Here is a 13,197-nt window from a genome sequence, read left to right as displayed (position 1 = left end):
TCTGTAGTTCTGCTTTAAAATTCACTCATATTTTGCAAATGCAAACAGTCAACACATGGTACATGCAATAACATGTAGTGCCTGCGAAGCCCCATTTAAATTGTTTATTTTTGAAGTTGTTTTTTTGTAGGTGATGACTCCCTCCCAACATAAAACAAAAGATACAAAATTGTCTATGTCATCAAAATCATGTGTAAGAGACTTCATAAAAAACAAACATGAACACATACATACACATACAGAAGTGAAAGTAACACAAAATTGGCAAACTATTGACCCTGTGATATTCAGCATTGGGTGCATGCAACCTGACAGTAACTGTAGAATATCTACAAAAGTCCAATTAAAGAATGATAGCATCTAACAACTTCAAAACACCAACTCCTGCACATTACTGCGTGTGCAACCAGCGAGCACGGTTGAGTGGGGCACACCAGATTCCTGACTCTGTTTTGTGAAGTCGTGTAAAGGTTCACAGTGTAATACAGCAGGATCCCCATTAAACAGTTTCAAGCAAGACTGTATATTTGGAACATACAAAATAAATTTTATTATCCATTCTCTTCATGTCTACATCTTATTAGAATTTCTAGACAATGGTATTGTCAAATAACACACCCAAATTAAATCTAATAATCCTGACAGGTGCAACAATACATTTCTGTCAAGTCCAGGTGTCAAAATATAACTGAATGTGAAAAGCAACTTTAAATTTTCTCCATTGTTATTTTAAACATAAAAAGGGGAGCCATGGCCCCGGGCCCCAGTGAAATCTAGGCGAGACATGGCCATGAGCACACATTTAACACAGGTGAGGAAGTGGCTTCAGGGTTGGGCCCCAGAGGCTGCAGGGACTTGTGTGGCCAGAGTGTTGGGAGCAGAGATGACAGGTGATCCAGCAATGTTAGCCAGTGGCTGTGAGGAGGACATTGAGGTGATGCCTAGAAGAGACAGAAGGTTCTTTTTGTCAATAAGAACTGCTTGAGTCACCACAATCTAAATTCAAAGCTAGAACTTTCTTTGAAGCCATTCACAAGTGACAGTATGTTAACATAACATTAGTACATTTACAGTAGGAAATGGATTTAAAAATACATGTTCACATATTACTATGGAAATTGTATAGAATCAAATTTGTCATAGTCAGAATAACAACCCAATAATGGCAATGAAGGTTGCGTTATAACTGCACATATACATTTAGTAAGAACAGAATCAAACTTAATCTGGCCTGGGGGTTTTGCACATGCTCATCTTAAATCCAGAAATAATAGAAACTGGTACACAGAACAGTGCCAACAAACACCGCTGAATTCAAAACAGCAACTGTATAATAATAATTTAAAGTTCATCGATTATAGGAAGACTCAGAATGGCGATCAACATGCCAACAACTAGCTGTAAGAAAAAACATAAAAAAAAAACCCGCGTTTCCACCACATGGTCCCAGCTGGGCTCCCCTTGGCTCTACACGGTTTGGTTGGTTTTCCACTACAATATAATACCTCCTTCATTTGGGAGGGGCCATCACAGTGGCTGCATGTAACTGCAGTCACTTTGTTTTATGAGCGACACACAAACTAGTGACTAGTAAATAGTTGTTTTCGATGTATTGGATAATAAGAATCAGTTGATTAAAAGGATTTTTCAGTACTTCCTGCATGACTGGAGCACAGACTCTGTCGGACACAGTCAGTGGACTGAAATACAGCTGCAGGGTTTGTGATGTGGCTTGCTGCTCACGATCATAGGCTTTCACAGCAGTGCTGTCACTAAACACACCAGACTCCTCTGTTAAATGATGAGATTTTATCTCGCTTTGAACCTCGCCAGAGCAGGTAGCAAAAAAAGAGTAACAGGTACTATCGCGAAAGGAAAAGCAAAAATAAGTGCGCCGTGCCAAAGCGAGTAGAGTTGTGCTAGTATAAACACGCCATATCAAGCTAAAGGGGGCATATGACCACCTCGCGTAGCAAAGGTGGACACATTTCAGAAAATAAATTGATTTGCCATTTGTGCTTGTGTACTGGGACAAGGACAGAAGTCCAAATGAGTTAGAACCGTAGCTCCGTTTAACTGTGAATGTAAACATACTACTAGTTTGACTTAAGGGAGCAGCATGGGATAATGGTAATTGCTGTCTTGTCTTGTTTGCCTGTGGATTTGTGCTATATGGGAGGAGCTTTTGGCAGCAGAATACACACAATAAATTAAACAAGAGACAACACACAGGCTAACAAGTAATACTGCATATTTCCTTCCATACACTGATAGGAGGTTTGCCCCACAAGTTAGAGCAGAGAAGGGTAAAGCAGATAAGGTCATTGCAAGGCGACTAAAATAAAATGGTCCACTCATTAAATAGAAATGTGAAATAGTAAAGACAACTCACCAGCCATCATACTTGAAGAGCTGACTGGTGTGGAGCTGGCAGCCATTCCTCCTGGAGTGGCCCCCCTTCCCTGATCTTTAACGATGGGATCTGCAGGGAAAAAACAGTGAGTGCAAAATATGTTGACATCATCAAGCTACTTTAAATAGTGAGCACAAATCTTGGTTTGAAAAATAATCTTACAAAAGTAGGGGTGCTCCATGGCTTCTCTGGCCGTGAGACGAGCTTGGTGGTCATAGCGCAGTAGTTTGTCCAAGAAGTCTAGAGCCTCTGTGCTGACCAGGTGCTGGTTCTCACTGTGCACAAACCTCTCCCACCTTTTGCGGGAGTGTCTAGAGAACAGACCAGGGACAAAGCATTAATATGAGATGTTCTTCAGCAAAAATCCTGCCCAAAATGTTCAGTGATAATATACTGAAATTAAAAAGCCTCAATATTTTACCTTCCGAGAATGTCATTGAAGCGTGGATCCAACTCAATGTTGTACTTGTCAATGTAGTCATACAGGTCCTCGGTGCCGAGTACTTTTGCAATCCGCACCAACTGCAAGTTGGAAGACACATAACAATAATGCAGATACATATTTAATGTGTTGAAACCTGTGGAGAGTATCAAGACACACTGATTGAATTCCATTGTGGTCAGGGTTTACTTCATTGTTTTGTCAATAAAGTGGTTACTGTGGGAAAAAACATGTATAAATAAATACTGTTAAATCAACGTGTACATTTAAGTCCGTGTACAGTTTGAGATGTTGGTGAAACAGTGGGCTTCCTCGTGTAACTGGCAACTGTGTTTAGAGGCATATACTACTCTGCAAAATGAATAGTGCAAAGGTATTTGTCGGCGCCATTCTGATCATTTATCCAGATTATCCAGTCTTTGTGTTTGTTTATACCTTGATTATTTGTTCAGGTTATAGCACACAGGGAGTGGCTGAGTCTTTATAAGTGCAGCAGCATTGGGTTCACTGATCACGTATGGGTGACTGCATGGTTTTTGCTGCTATACTGGACAAATGCTTGCATCGCCACTTTATCCACCTTAAAGCAGATGATCAATAAACAAAGGGAATTTATCACAGAGACTAAGTTTGCCTGGACATCCATTCATTGAAGCAGTAAAATTGCTTTCATAAATAGCTAAAATCAGACTGATGAGTCACTACAGTATTAGTTGATAATGTTGTTTTATCTTACATGTAAAAGAGTTAACCGTTTTCACTACTTGTCTCACAATACAAATAACATTTAATCATCTATGGTCAATGTCCTACAGTAGTTAGGAAAAGTGTTTTTTTTATTTACATTCAGTACATTGAAGTGCCAACTATTAAGGGTTTACTATTGCACAATAGCTGTTGGGGTAACTTTAACAAAGACAAAAAGAACCTCACCTATGTTGCAAATGTCTATTTTTGGAAGAATGTGGGACCACACCCACAACAAAATATGTTAAAGACTTTCTTCTCACCTGATCATAGTTGTCATGACCATGAAAGAAAGGCTCCTTTCTGAAGATCATGCTGGCAAGCATGCAACCCAAACTCCACATGTCCAAGCTGTAGTCATACATCTACATGTACAAAAACAGATGAAAAGACACAGAATGAGTTCATATTAAAAACATTTTAACTTGTTTACAATTTGCATGATAAGACACAGTAAGAATATAAGAGCCTCACCTGGTAGTCTACCAGCAGTTCAGGTCCTTTGAAGTACCTGGATGCCACTCTCACGTTGTATTCTTGGTTGGGATGGTAGAATTCTGCCAAACCCCAATCGATTAGACGGAGCTGGAAGTAAAACAATCAAGTGAAATATATTAGAGATTTTAATTATTTATTCATCACAGTAAAAATACAGTTTTAGGAAACAAGTTAACACATGAGATCATACCTTTCTGTGTTCATGATCAATCATTACGTTGTGTGGCTTGACATCTCTGTGCATGATCCCCATACTGTGGCAGTAATCCAGAGCCTACCAGGTAAAGAAGGAAGGAAATATAAAAGGAAAACTCTACAATATATTTCTGGTAAAGGTGACAAGAATGTAAACATTTAGTATCAAAAACTGTTTCCTACCTTTAAGATTTCGTACATGTAGAACCGTATGTCAAAGTCAGATAGGGTTTGGTACAATTGCTGTAAAAAATAAAAAAGCATTAGACATAAAATAAATTTGTGTTCGCTTATCACAGTTTACAAGTCAACAGAGCACTGAGCATTACCTTGAAGTCTGTGTTGTTCACATGTTCAAAAACCAGAGCTGGGGTTCGGGACTAAAAAGAAGAAACCAATGAACATGTGGGTTGTTTATGGATACAAAGGTGTGTGTGTATTTTAGAATTGTTACAGTGCAATAGAAAGAACTAAGTACCACAGGATCTTTGACGATATCTAACAGTGAGATGATATTTGGGCCACCCCGCAGATTCTCCAAGATCTTTATTTCTCTCTTGATTTTCTTTTTCTTTACAGGCTGTGAGCAGAGAAAGTGTTGTGAGACAAAATAAAGTGACAAAATGTTTTAATGAAAAACATTTAAATTGCTGTGACTAATGAAGCATTTATAGCCATACCTTCAGTATTTTGACGACCACTTTTTCATTGTTTGTGATGTTAATGGCTTCAAACACTTCACTATATTTGCCTCTCCCTAATTTTCTGACTAACTGATAGTCGTCCTGGTTCCTAAGAAAAAAGGAACAAATCAAGGTTAATATGATAATATTTCCTCAGCAAAGTAAAAAAAAATTATAGAAGACAACTGAAGCCCCATTCATTTGCATTTGCCTTACCCCCATTCAACAACATGGGACTCATAATCCCAGTATTCCCGAGGTCTCTGTGTGTTTACATCAGGGTAAACTCGAGAGCGGCTTGGAACAGGGCCGGACATATTCTACACAAGATTTTCTCTAAATCTCCTAAAAATAAAGCAGAAAAAAAATCTGTCAACAGCAGAATAAATACACATTGATAACAACAAAGTAACTACAAATATTAACATCTTAGAATTTTCAGATAATCACCACTTCCTGGTGACAATGGTAATGGAATGGGAAAACCACAAAAAATTTATTTTTTGTTATGACAAAGAGGATTCAAGGCTTTTTAGAGAATAATATTTGAGCTTAAAAGTGTCATCTTGTCACATTCTTCCGTGTGTGACAACAAAAAAGTGGGATGTATGGATTGGTGTTTCTGCTACCCTTCACATCTTTAGACAACCCTAATGCAAAGGACTGCAAATCATACTGAGCTGGACTGCACTTTTGCCAAAACCAAGTGGTAACCAGTCGTCACGTCACCCATAAGAATCACAAATTCCATTTTGAAACCACCAGAAACGTGATTTGGCCAGCACACAATAGAGGTTGCAAAAAAAAAGTGTAGAGGTGTCATCTGCAACCAGGCTCCCACTGGACAATACCAGCAGACAATCACACTAGTGTGTTTTTTTTCCATTATTGAACAAGACACAAAACTACCAGTTGAGACCATTAACTCCACAGGAAAATGTTTACCAACATCATAAATCAAATTCTCTTATGGCACTTTTCCAGTATACAGTTCTAGCACAACTCAGTTTGGTATTGGGCACAAAGTTTTCCAGTCATCATAGCACAGCTGCACGAAACTGCAGTGACACCCTTTTAATACGCAAAACAACAAGTTTTGAGCAGTGCTCTTTGGTGTACTGAATAATTGGAATCAGTTAAGTAAAATTATTTGTACATGGGATCGTTCAGTACTACCTACGTGGCCATAACTTGTCTTACCAGACTCCTCTGTTAAATATTGACATTTTAGAAATTTCTTTCATAAATGTTGGAGATTAATACACGTTTTCAAGATTTTTAAGTCTTTTTAACTGACTCTACAGTTTGACATTGTACGGTTTGATTCCTGTCCAGTGACAACACTCTCAGGCAACCCATGGCTGACAGTCTGACAACATCACATTTTAGTATCGCTCAGCTTGCTTGGAACCTCACCAGAGCAAGTACTAAAAAAAAAAACGCACCAGGTACCAGGTATTATCCCCAATGGAAAAGCAAAAAAAACAACCAAAAACGAGTAGAGTCAAGCTGCGCAACAACTGCACAGTGGAAAAGTGCCATTAGCAACCAACAGATTCACCCCTTAGTGACCGATCAACATATTCTTTCTTCCCAAAGAAAACTATATGCAGTAGAAATACCAGTACCTGGGAGGGTCCCTCCAGGATGTTGGTGATAGATGAATTGGAACAGGAGTGGTAGAGATGCCTTTATGGTGGTACAACTACATAAAACACAAATATTTAAATAATTAGAGTTTAGACCATCTTTTTCTGCTGTTCAGCACCACCTTGGTCAAAGTGAGAATTAATGATCGAAGATCATCAACAACGTCAAAATATTTATCTCACATGTTAACAACAATGGCTACTTACAATGCAACACATCAGCATATATTAAAAGAACATAATCCCACGAAGTTGGGAAGAAATTAGGGCTAAAACGAAATTACTGGTGGATCGTGAGTCAACGTGTGAAATGGAGAAACCTGAATGTTAAATGGGGGCATCCAACCAGTCTAATCAGGAGGTACAGGGTTCAATACAGTCATCACTGGGGGCTACACCAAGGCTGTATCTCCTGTTGAAAAAACAGGCACAAAGTAGGTTAATTAAAGTCAATGCTGTCAATTAAGCAAACATGAGTAAACTATGTGATGCAGCGCACGCCAGTCAATACAACCACATTCGATTCCAATAATAATGGAGGCATCCACTCGACGAATTATCTCTCTGGCACAACATACTCGTTCGGATATTACAAAAGTGTCCGCTTACTACTTTCGTGAAAAAGAGAGGTTACGCAGAAAGCCGCTGTGGCTCAGGGCCTGTACAAGTGCAGTGGAACTAGCTAACAGCTAGCGAACAGGCGAACCGGGCAGCTGGCTGTGCTGCTAGCTAGTTAGCATTAGCTCGCCAATAGTAGAGGGAAAAGCCGGCTGGAAAGTCACAACTACCTCTCAATCGTACTGTGGACCTACACCGGAGATTAACGAACACGTTACACAACGAACAGTCAAATAGCCATTCTGGTAGTCCACACTGACACAGAGCTAATAATTAAGCCTCGGAAATGTATTTCACAAAGCTAAAAAAGTGCTAAGCTAACAGGCTACATGAGTGAATAGCCTGTTGGCTGGCGAGGCAACTGGCTGACAACGCCTTGAAAAAACACCCTACAAACAGTGTGGTCGAACAGCAGAGCGACACCGCGGCGGTGCGTCTTCTTCCCAACACTATCCGACATGTATAACACTACACAGTGGCTCACAACACACGACGATTTGTGGTGAAATAATACGATTACCTCTCAGCGCTGTTGGGACATCAATATGGCGATGCTTGGGATCAAAAGCTTAGTGCGAACAGCCTTTCCTGCAGGGGGCGCTCCAATTTTTCTTTTACATGGAGGGCTCCTTCTGCCACCAACAGGTCTGTTCAGAGGCAGAAACTTTTGTCAGCATGCATCTGTAGCAAGGATATTGTAAGAGTGTGAAGATAGATCATATCCAGTAATGTCAGAATGAGCCTCTGTAGAAGGTGACAGAGGTTTATGAGCCTTTTCCATCTTATTGTGGTTCGAGGTCCTGGCACAGGGGTCTCAAACTCACAGCCCATGGACCACATGCGGCCCCCAGTCAATGTTCTGTGGCCCTACGCTTACTTTGAAGTTATAATGACACAATTTTTTCAAAACAGTAGTACAACAATACAATAGGTTGCATTTCTTAAATGTATTAAATTCAACATTTAATTATATACTGTCTAGTGTTGTAATTACATAATAACATGCGATTATTGATTTAATTGTTCTGTTTTGTTATAGATTCCTTTTGCATCGTCATCGTGTTCTTTTTTGTGAACTGTTTATCGAAACAATCAATTTTACATTGAAATGGTGTGCAATATCATACATTTGCAATATCACAATGGATTATCAAGATATAATTTTAATTTCAAAATTTTCCCGAACTTTTTCAATTGACTGGCTCCCTGGTCATTTTGAGTTTGAGGCCCATGTCCAGGGTGGTGAGGAGAAGTTGATGGGGCACAGGAATGCTGGTGGTGGGGATGCAAGGATCAGGCTTGAACCCTTACTTCCAACGCCTGTGTCTTCATGCATCAACAGTATTATGCACACCCAAAACAATGCTTCACAGGCCCTGAGATGTTGCGTATAATTTAGTAGAATTAAAACATATTTTAGAATTAATTTTATCACAAATATTTACTGACAGGAGATAACAAATTCATTCTTTGATTGTGATAGCCTGAATAACCCCTGAAGCACACGTCACACTAAGGAATCTAAATTGCTTTGGCCTTCATTTCAGGATATTTCTACAATGTATCTATACCTACTATGTTCAGTGAGGCCTGTTTTTTAAAAGATCTTTGTTTAGTCTAAATACAGGGCTAAAAGGACAATGGTACAATAGTGATAAAAACAATTCACTGCCTGTGGGATCTTTTAAAAGACTACCTCAGCCATCCAAAAAAGAGCCATAGGCATTTTCCCAAAGTAACCTTGCACCTATTTTCAGCACAAAATAGACAGACAGACTAATTCTTTCTGTGTGTTTCAGTGTTGACAACATTTGCTTTCTTACCGGATTGCTTTCATAAATAGGTCTTTGTAACCCCGTGAAGACCCACAGGCTAATTGGTGCTTCTCTACCTGCGAGTCACACACTGTTAAACACAGACACAGCCATTTGATGAACTCTCAATTCAACACATTGTGTCAGAATATGTAATTAACCAGGGCAGGACCTATTAGATGTTAAAAAGCAGGGTATAGTGGCAGTACATAAGAGCTGAACGTGCACTCCTGCTTCCAAACAGAAGGACACATGTGCTGCTGGAGAACAATGAAGCTGTAAGTTTTGAAATTTTGTCTTTTCAAATGTCTGTTAATGAAATATTCTATTCTAAGCTTAAGCTAAGCTATACATGACACAGTACCATAGCTTTCATATAAACGATCCTGTTTCACTAACACTTTGATGTTAACACTGTGATGTTATTTCTTTCAGCTTCTTGTGTTGTCTCCTCCTTCTTGTCACAAATGTGGTGTTTGCAGCCCCAATCAGAGGTAAACTCATCTGAAATGAGACTCAGCCTTTTTCCAAATGCATGTTTACTTTTTATAAGGTAGGACTGTAGCAGTAACACCATATCCTTCCTTCTTTTTTTCAAGCTCAAAGAGAAAATGTGTTAAGCTTTCTGAATGGTGAGCTTATTTTATGTCACTCCATGTTTTTACAGTGGTGTTTAAAATCACTAAGTCGAGCTTTTATCTCACGTTTCCATTGTTTCTTTGTTATAGATGCACTTGGCACAATGAACGTACCTGGAAATGTCACAGGTCTGTGATTCAAAATGTACCAATCAGATATGTTGAGGAACTGGAGGAAGAACTTATATCCCATAGTGACAAGCTAAATTCATCAGAACTTTATGAACTTGTGGTTCCTCAAGAATATGGATGTGAGATTAAAGCAAAGTAGCAAAAGAGAACTTTCAATGTTGTATTGGCATAATTGTGTTGCTTCTTTGTCACTAGCCTTATCTTCAGGGTGTAATGTCGCACTTTTGACAGTATCTGATTGTGACCATGAACAACTCCTGCAGCAAATAACTACTTATTTTCTCATATCTGCAGCATATACAAAACCTCCAAGTGAACCTGTGACAGAAAACAACTCTGAAGGTACATTTTCATGCTCTCGTCTGTTAAAAGAAATATAAAAGCATTTGAATTGGAGGTAATATATACATTTTCTCTACAAACTATCACACTGTCACACAATCTTATTTTATATTTGACTCATTCACAGATATTTCAGATGCAAACTCGTCAGATGACAAGACTGGATTTGAAGGTGTGTTGGCTTCATTTCCTACAACAAATACAGAAAAACAATAAACAAAAAAGAACAAGAAGAGTTTTGTTGGTATTTCAGAACCTGAGCAGACTAATAATAATGGAGGCGACAGCACAGGTACAGTACCTTAAATCATAGTTATAACTTGTAGTGATCATAATGTTTGTTATAGTGCAAGACAATTTTACTTTTCCTAGATGCAGTCAAAGATCTTGAAAGCCATGAGATAATGGCGATGAATGATAATGCGCCATCACGAAGGAAAACAGGAGTGGACAAAGTTAGTGTGGGGACAATGGACATGAGCAGAGAACTGATTCAGGACTATGGGAGCAGAGAGTGGACTGGTCTTGACAGTGAGGAAGGAATGACAGTGGACAACCAGAAGGGTGGAAAACACACAAGTGGATCTGATCTCCAAAGAAAGGCAGAACGAGTTAATGTGTTGGATCGTGAGTTGAGTCCCGATGAAAGCAGAGACTTGCCAGACGGGGACAGTGTGGAGGAGAACAGAGGCAGACTGGCTGCAGCAGTAAACAGTAAATATGATGGTATGACCCCCGCCTTTACTATAAAAAAAGCAACCAAAGACTGAACAGCCAATCTTCATATTTCCACAGAAACTCTGCCATTTCATCCCAACATCTCATATTTTGAAATTATTTATTAGAACAGATGCCGAGTTGCTGTTCCAGAAAGGAGACAGACTTTCTTATGATCACATGAAGGTTAGTTTCCTCTGGATTTCAACAAAACAGATTAAAAAAACAAAACAAAAACAAAACCATATAGTCAGCCAAATATGAAACAATTTGGCTGAATTGTTTCATATAAGAGAATCTAGAGAACAAAATAAAATTGTTCTCTAGATCTTGCTTTGTTATTGTGTCATGAGTGTATTATAACAATAGCTTTTTTTTTTTTTTTTACAGATTCCGTTGCTTCCTTCATCATGAGTCAGTGGCTGACAGTTGTGGACTCATGGAAGACAGACAGGCTGCTGCCAAATATAGACACTTCTGGGACTTTTTCATACAAATTTAGATTTTTTTTGTGTGGTTATATGTAGAAATATAGGAAAACTTCTCTGACAATTTTGTGGACACTAGTTAAATGGAATATATTTCTGGCATAGAAACTGTTGTACCAGAAAATTCAGGAAATGAAATTAAGGAATAAGCGACTTGTGATAATCTAGAACAGAATCTAACTGAGCCTTGAATTTGTTGCTCTCGGTATCTGAAGAAAAATAAAAAATAAAAAACCTCTGATATATAAATGAAAAATGTAAACAATGCATTTCAGTTTGATTTATCATTTAAATAAAAATGTACATTTTAACATTCAAAAAAAAGGGTGTGATGCAGTGAACAACACATTTAGCACAAGACAGTTGTCAGTGAATAAAATATATATCCATTTTTAATTTAAAATAAACATTCTGTACATTTATTCCACATTGACACCAATTTAAAGCAGAAGTATAAATGGTAACAATAAGATATGTATACAGTGGATTGTGTGGTACTATACGGTAATCGCTTGTGGAACTCATCACAGAGAAGACGTTTTTTTTTTATAGCTTTGCTGTTTCATTTTCTAAAGTGCTGAAGCTCACTGTACACATCTGACTGGACTCCGTGTAATTCCTGCAAAACAGTGAAACGAAATTTCACGAAAAAGCGTAAAATGTCACTTAAACATGAAACAGGCTAAATAAATTAGGCGTTTTACCTGGTAGGGAGATTCTGTGACCTCTGTTGACGTTTTCTTTGACACTGATGATGACAGATTTCTTCTACCCACTTAAAAAAACCAAAACAATCTACAAATCAGATTTCGGCCCGCCTGTCATATATCACCAACCAGCTCCTTCACACGTTGGCAGCAATGCACAAACATTTAGGCCCTCACCATCATGAGAATCCCACTCTCTCCGTTTCTTGTGGAATATTGCAAAGCAGAACACAGAGATGGTGATGAAGATGGTCAAGATGATGTCCGAGGCAACAATGGCCACGACAGACCCCATGCTGATCAGGTAACAGGAATTACATTCTGTGAAGAGGGGGGGGGGCGAAGACACAGGAGTTGAAACACAAAACCAAAAGACGGCTTCTCACTGGAGCAGAGACAAGTAAAGTACCTTGCTGTCCGACTGCAGAACCTAGAAAAAGGAGATAAAACCTCAGATCAAGACAACAGCTGAGAGACAGTATGCTCCCTTCCTATTGTGCCAACAATTGTTATCATACAGAGCCAAACTCACCAAACAAAGAACCACTAACACAGAGAGCATCGGGCATCTTCTTTATGTTGGTCTCTGGTCGAGGAGGCAATGAGAGAGAACAAAAGGGACGGCCACCGGTCCTTCTAATCCTTTTTTTCAAATGGCTTTGTTAGTCAACGTAAACAATATTGTGCAAGCCGAGATGTGAGTGTTAACGGAGGAAGAGCTATTCACAGGCAAAACCGTCAGCGGTGAGAATGTTGGTCAGTGTGTGTGTGTGTTCAGAGGAGGAGTCCACTGAGTGAAGAGGAAGCTTGTAGTTTTGTTTCTCACAACTGACATCAGTGTTCCTGGCCACATATACATTTACATTTGATCTGCAGGATTCAGGACTGACTGAGGTTTGACTTGTTAACAATGCGTCTACACTTTTTGCAGCTTCTGCTGAAATATATGTGAAATATATGATATTATAAATATAAATATAATGTTTCTTGTTTCTCCAGATAGAACATTTCCTCATGACCTGTGGTTTAGAGCAGGCACCTGGCCATAGAAACTGAGCCGCTGAGTCTCTTAACCAATGGTAAACCACAGCTATATCTGCAATGATGCTTTACT

The 13,197-nt window shown here is 38.9% G+C and overlaps 2 protein-coding genes across 4 annotated transcripts; both read right to left on the bottom strand.

Annotated features, from left to right (window-relative positions):
- Window positions 1–7: 7 nt before the first annotated feature.
- Window positions 8–7,828, bottom strand: LOC122775058 (casein kinase II subunit alpha-like). 3 transcript variants are annotated; one of them, XM_044034754.1, is made up of 15 exons: window positions 7,766–7,828; window positions 6,835–7,039; window positions 6,607–6,683; window positions 5,195–5,323; window positions 4,976–5,087; window positions 4,774–4,875; window positions 4,625–4,675; window positions 4,479–4,538; window positions 4,291–4,374; window positions 4,077–4,187; window positions 3,866–3,967; window positions 2,835–2,935; window positions 2,576–2,724; window positions 2,393–2,482; window positions 8–941 (listed from the first exon to the last, which is right to left on the bottom strand). In XM_044034754.1, the coding sequence occupies exons 4-15, from the start codon at window positions 5,293–5,295 to the stop codon at window positions 826–828; spliced, it is 1,179 nt and encodes a 392-aa protein (XP_043890689.1). In that variant the 5' UTR covers window positions 5,296–5,323; window positions 6,607–6,683; window positions 6,835–7,039; window positions 7,766–7,828; the 3' UTR covers window positions 8–825. The 3 variants fall into 3 exon arrangements, with proteins under 3 accessions (XP_043890689.1, XP_043890688.1, XP_043890690.1); XM_044034753.1 differs by having other exon boundaries at window positions 6,948–7,039; XM_044034755.1 differs by lacking the exon at window positions 6,835–7,039 and having other exon boundaries at window positions 7,766–7,797.
- Window positions 7,829–11,739: 3,911 nt separating this feature from the next.
- Window positions 11,740–12,860, bottom strand: LOC122775025 (transmembrane immune signaling adaptor TYROBP). Its single transcript, XM_044034697.1, has 5 exons — window positions 12,616–12,860; window positions 12,493–12,513; window positions 12,261–12,404; window positions 12,081–12,151; window positions 11,740–11,995 (listed from the first exon to the last, which is right to left on the bottom strand). The coding sequence occupies exons 1-5, from the start codon at window positions 12,650–12,652 to the stop codon at window positions 11,939–11,941; spliced, it is 330 nt and encodes a 109-aa protein (XP_043890632.1). The 5' UTR covers window positions 12,653–12,860; the 3' UTR covers window positions 11,740–11,938.
- Between the last annotated feature and the right edge of the window lie 337 nt (window positions 12,861–13,197).

This window comes from Solea senegalensis, linkage group LG9 (assembly GCF_019176455.1).
Source record: "Solea senegalensis isolate Sse05_10M linkage group LG9, IFAPA_SoseM_1, whole genome shotgun sequence".
Lineage (NCBI taxonomy): Eukaryota > Metazoa > Chordata > Actinopteri > Pleuronectiformes > Soleidae > Solea > Solea senegalensis.
The sequence above is the reverse complement of the archived record's forward strand: the minus strand, read 5'-3'. Positions and strand labels throughout refer to the sequence as shown.

What these genes read in the sequence shown, in the direction of transcription:
- LOC122775058 (XM_044034754.1), bottom strand. Translation starts at nt 5,295, where the DNA reads ATGTCCGGCCCTGTTCCAAGCCGCTCTCGAGTTTACCCTGATGTAAAC. An exon ending in TGGTCGTCAAAATACTGAAG is followed by an intron (nt 4,876 to 4,975) that starts GTATGGCTATAA and finishes CTCTGCTCACAG; the next exon opens with CCTGTAAAGAAAAAGAAAAT. An exon ending in AACTGCTGGTAGACTACCAG is followed by an intron (nt 3,968 to 4,076) that starts GTGAGGCTCTTA and finishes TTGTACATGTAG; the next exon opens with ATGTATGACTACAGCTTGGA.
- LOC122775025 (XM_044034697.1), bottom strand. Translation starts at nt 12,652, where the DNA reads ATGCCCGATGCTCTCTGTGTTAGTGGTTCTTTGTTTG. An exon ending in TTCTGCAGTCGGACAGCAAG is followed by an intron (nt 12,405 to 12,492) that starts GTACTTTACTTG and finishes CCCTCTTCACAG; the next exon opens with AATGTAATTCCTGTTACCTG. An exon ending in TCACAGAATCTCCCTACCAG is followed by an intron (nt 11,996 to 12,080) that starts GTAAAACGCCTA and finishes ACTGTTTTGCAG; the next exon opens with GAATTACACGGAGTCCAGTC.